The sequence below is a fragment of the Myotis brandtii genome, unplaced genomic scaffold (assembly GCF_000412655.1).
Source record: "Myotis brandtii unplaced genomic scaffold, ASM41265v1 scaffold176, whole genome shotgun sequence".
NCBI lineage: Eukaryota > Metazoa > Chordata > Mammalia > Chiroptera > Vespertilionidae > Myotis > Myotis brandtii.
In genome coordinates, this window is record NW_005356519.1 from 4,107,412 (window position 1) to 4,113,052 (window position 5,641).

The 5,641-nt window shown below is 31.6% G+C and overlaps 1 protein-coding gene across 10 annotated transcripts in view; it reads right to left on the reverse strand.

Moving 5' to 3' along the window:
• KHDRBS2 (KH domain containing, RNA binding, signal transduction associated 2) overlaps positions 1-5,641 on the reverse strand; it is a 561,259-nt gene that overhangs the window by 89,004 nt on the left and 466,614 nt on the right. For all 10 annotated transcript variants that reach the window (XR_001361536.1, XR_001361530.1, XR_001361531.1 and 7 more), the window contains exon 7: positions 5,171-5,253. Coding sequence is in view for 3 of the 10 variants with exons in the window: in XM_014537318.1 (XP_014392804.1) it covers positions 5,171-5,253 (83 nt within the window). In the remaining 7 variants the exon portion in view is untranslated. The remainder of the gene's footprint in view (positions 1-5,170; positions 5,254-5,641) is intronic.

The window sequence follows — 5,641 nt, forward strand, 5'->3', positions numbered from 1 at the left end:
ACACTTTGGATGTTGGGCTGGATCTCTTCCATCTACCTCCCCATGTCTACTCTTCTCTCCAATCTGCCCTAAACCCTGGGATGACTAATGGCAACTCCATCTGCTGGGTCTCTTGTCCTCTGCCTCTGAATGAGTTCAGCCAATGGGAGCAATGGGAGGAGACAAAGGAGAGTTGAGTGAGGTCTGGGTATTGACTCCCTGGAGTGTCCTACTTGTGGGATGGCCACGGCTGGCTGCCATTCTGAATCTCCTGACAGGACACCTCTCTCACAGCTTTCTGTGTCTGCCTTTCACTCCTAGTTTTGGTGGCAAACACCTTGTCCCAGGGAAACTAGCCCCAGAGGAATACACTGTTCCTGTGGTTCCACTATAGTCTGCCAGTGAAAATAGTCTTACTAAACTCTCTCCAGATTATCCTCATTTAAAAGTCTCATTTCCCCTCTTGCTGTGTAGGCCCTAGTGTGTAGACAGATATTCAAAAAGGGTCTTCAGCCCTACCCGGTTTGGCTCAGTGGATAGAGTGTCAGCCTGAGGACTGAAGGGTCCCAGGTTCAATTTCGGTCAAGGGCACATGCCTGGGTTGTAGGCTCGATTCCCAGTGGGGGGCATGCAGGAGGCAGCCAACTAATGATTCCCTCTCATCATTGATGTTTCTATCTCTAAAAAAAAATCTTCATCTTTGAAAATTTGGGAACTTCTGTCTTATACTAGTATATCAGAGAGAGATGTATCTTTGAACTCTTGGCACCTTCCTTTATTAATATATAGAAAAAATGATTCCCTTCCTAGGTTGTGTTAGTATCTCACCTGATTCATGCTTCAAGGAAAGTAAACACTTTCATTTTGATATTTTGCTTATTACATCATCAACCTGTAGTTAAAAAATTTATACTGGAGAATTATAAATGATCAACATTTAACATTCAATTTAAATTACTGTTAGGTCAGAATTGATCTTTTGACATTAATTTACATTATTATTATTTGTTTATAAGTACTGTACATGAAAGTTACTCTTTTCTACATCTATGATTTCGTTTAGTATAGATTCTTGCTTAAAATCTGGGCATTGAGAAAAACCAAGTGGTTGTAAAACCTTGTGAATTTGCATAATTTTAGAAGATTGATCTTTGAAAACGTTAATAACTTTGAAGAGTACATTAAAAATGGGGTATCAGAACATGAATAGAATTTAATATTCGGTCCAATTAAAGGTGTAAATCACAGGATGTAACTTGTCTTGAGGCAAAGACTTCAAGTAATTGAGTTCCTCTGGAAACTGCAATTCTAGTCCTGCAATTTGAAGCTTGTATAATAAACTCATTAATCTATTTCCTTACTTTTTCCTCTCATAGACACAGAGCAAGAGGAAATGATGGTTAGAGACCAGTCCTTCCTGTCATTTAGTTGAGCTACCTCTTAGGAATCTTTAGTGAAATTCCTTTTCTGTTCCATTTGAAATTTTCCAGAACTAAAGACACCTTACAAGAAAAGTGGAGATTAATTAAAATTGTTATAGTTTCTCCAGGTGAACTCCAGGTGAACCTTTGTAGTGCACATACCTTGTGAACTTCCCTTAGACTCTATTAAATATGATATAATTATTCCATTTAGGCACCTGCCAGATTCTACTTCATAATCTCCACAAATTCTGTATTCACCTGTGCTGACTAGTCGATTAAAGACCATTTTCTTTAAGGATTTTTGTCTTTCAGTTCTGTTAAGTCACTCATAATCTATTGTCTTACCTTCAAGATTCTAAATTAGCTTTTCTTTTGATTTTGACCATGACAATACTAAAATAATAGTCATATTGCTTGTAAATGATGGAGAAACTTTAACCTCATGTAGTCCTCTTTATTCCAATTCTTTAGAAACTTTCTCCATTTTCCTCCATAAATCCAAATCATACCTTTTAAAGTCCAATTAATTAGCTACGATTTGAAAAGAAACAATCCCTGTAGAAAATTTGCTTTCTCTTACTTTTAATTCTTAATAGTTGACTATCCTATAGTAGTTTTACTTATATTTATTTAAATATATACACAGCTTACAAATGACTCCTGAAACAAATTATTAGGAGCAAATATTAAAATGTATTTAAACATTTTTAAAGAAGTATACTGTATGGTGAGTATACTTTCTGGCACACATAGTTATATAATAATAAATGCTTATTTAACTGCACTGTTCATCTTACCTTCTGCTGGCATAGTTGGATCAATAGAAATAATCTAAAAGTAGATATTAAATACATTATGTAATAAAATGTCTCAGTGCTTATCCATTTTTATTGCAAATTGGTATTATAGTTAAGAATTTTTCCACAGTTCTCTGAGATTATAGTGTTAATTTCATACATTCATTAATGCATTTTCATTTTATTCAACAAATCTTTACTAAGAACCTCTAGTGTGACATATACTATGCTAATATTGAAAATATGTTTTGATGAAAATAGATAATTTATACTTATTATAATATAGAAAATTATTTTATACTTATCATAATACAGAATATTAGTATCATTACAACGAAATTCATGACCTGCTTTCTTTAACCTTTCTTGTTTAGCACTAACATATCTCAAAACACATAAATATTTTGTCAGTAAATATGATACATACAATTCTGAATAGTGTATTCTCTTTGAGACATGAAGCTCTTGTTTTGAATTTTCATAGTGTAGGTTTACATTGGGGCTGACATTCATGTGTTCAACTATCATCTATTCAACACATAACTCATGAAAGTCTCGATAGATACAGAAAGCACACAGGGATGGATCAGGCAAGGATTCTGGACAAGTAGTAATAGTCATATTGTTTGTAAATGATTGAGGAATTTAAGGGATATGTACACAAATGATCCTAATGTAAGACAAAGATAGAAAGTGCCATAGAGAAATAAAGATATGGTGCTATTGGAATTCAGAAACAGGTTATTCCTAAATAAAGGATTAAAGAAAGACGATTTGGAAAAATTAGATTTTGAGCTAGATCTAGGAGGATGAAAAGAATTTAGTCATAGAAAATTGAATAGATAGAAAAGGAAAAAATTAAGAAGGTAATAGAAGGACATAGAAAGTGTTCTTTGACATTTAAATCATACTTGATTAAAACAAGATAAATTTTCCCCCAAATTATTCTATATTGGCATTACTTTTTAAACATAATTATGTTCAATTATTTGACTTTTTAAATATTTAAAGATAAATTATCTTAATTTTCATTTTTTCTTCTTTCTTTTCTCTTAGCATCAGTTAAGCCCATTTAAATTTAACAGGAAGAAAGATTTAGAAAGTTCCTAATTTTCAGAAAATTATTTCAAAATCTCTATAAGATGAATGTAACTCTGCAGAGCTACATTAAGAAATGATTTTACTCTGTTCTGGTTGTGTTAGTAGTGTGTGGTAATTGTGTTTTCTACCAAATAGTTTCTGAAACAAGTTCAAGAACATTATTATCACTATTTTTTTATGTACTAATATACAGTGATGAACTAGCAATCTCATTGAAAATATTAGCGGTTGTTTTAAATATGTAGCCAAGTTGCATATACCACTCTATTTACTATCTGTGATGTGACACAAAACTTTCCCCAATCCTAAATAAGTGTGCTGTCTTCCAATATGTAATTGGGACAATTAAAACATTACCCACAGTAAATGCTTTTAGTTCATGATGACTTTTCTATTTAACCTACTATAAATTTACCAATTACTCAAAGTTGAAGATAGTAATTTCCATAATGATATGTTATGCGTAGCTTTAAAGTTATCAGTTCACTCATCTTTCTCCTAATTGTCTATAGTATTCTCTTTAAATAGAATTTCCCTTCACCCCTTTCACTATGCTGTCCCTCAGGCCACGAAAAACACTTGTGCAATACATGTAGATTTCCTTCACTCCATAATGACCTTGCAGTTGCTTCTTTCTTTGCCATCTTCTCTCCTTCAAATATTTCTTAACAAATCATACAACTTTCTCTGGGTGCCAATAAAGTTGATCAATAAATGATCAAGTCTAATGATTTTGTGACAATCAGTTATACTAGTTTCTATAAACCACAAATAGGAGAATCAACTAATGGTATATGGACTACTTTTTCATGAAATTTATAACTAAATACATTTTTTTTAAGAAAAGAACTTTAAGTGACTACTTTTTCTAAAAATGCATGTTTTATTTCAAGTTTATACATAACTGCAAAAAATAGAAACAACACAAATGTCCTCCAACTGGTGAATGAAGAAACTGTAGCACATCCTTACAACAAAATACTACACAGTAATAAAAAGAATCAGAACACGGATACACATAACATGAGTAAATATTAAATACATTATGCTAAATGAAGAAACCAGACTCAAAAAGCCACATATTATATTACTTCATATTACTTATATGACATTCTAGAAAAGACAAAACTGTAGTGACAGAAAACAAGTCATGGTTTCCAAGGCCTGGTTTGAAAAGTTGACTATAAAGAACTGGAAGGAAACATCTTGGATTGATGAAAAGGCCCTGTATCTTAATTTTGGTAGTTTGCATTTGCCAAACTGTACCACCACAGGCAAAACATACTGTATGTAAATAACATCTAAATAAATCCAACTTTTACAAAAGTAAAAGTTCATTGATATCAAAATTTTTGAGTCAATCTGACAAGTTATATTCAATAATCATTTAGTAACCCATTAAGAAAGGAAAATAATTCTTGATTCATTAAGTTATTTTATGAATTTTTCTCTTTTCAGAGCACCAATAACATTTCCTACGTCTTTTGTATTACAAATAAAAATTACATTTTAGGAAAAAATAGCTATATCAAACAAGTAACTTGTTTTTAGTGTTAACTTAATTATGAGTTCACTAAAATAATATTCAAAAACAACAGTTTCATTAAATACAGGCTTGTTAATGAGTTGATTGGTTATGATAATTATCTGTTCTGAAAATAACACACTACTACTTCATTATTAACAATTAAAAGCTATTATCTTTTACCTCTCACAGTCTAGTAAACAACTTCATAATTCAGACAGACAATGGAGAAAAACCACTACCAGAAACTCTCACATAACATAACTGATATTCAGATACAAGAAACAAAATAACAAGATGAGAAATAATCTGGGGAAGGGTTATTTAGACAGCAAATGCCTTACCTTTGCGTTTGGGTGGCATAGCTGTTATCATATGTCTCATAAGTCTGGTCATCATATTCACCCCCATAGCCATCATCATACCCCTGCGGCAGAAAATGGTAGGAAGACCTATTAGCAATCAATTTGATTATCTGTTTTTCCTTAATGAAATATTATATAATGTTACCTTGATTTAGTTTTTATGTTTGGTTAGTTACACTGCATTATGTTTTACTAGATTAACAATTTTCCATAACTTTGAATAATATTTCATGGATTACATAGTAATTTTATGCCCTGCGGCATAGGAAGACCTATTAGCAATCAATTTGATTATCTGTTTTTCCTTAATGAAATATTATATAATGTTACCTTGTTACCTTGATTATGTTTGGTTAGTTACACTGCATTATGTTTTACTAGATTAACAATTTTCCATAACTTTGAATAATATTTCATGGATTACATAGTAATTTTATTTATATATATATA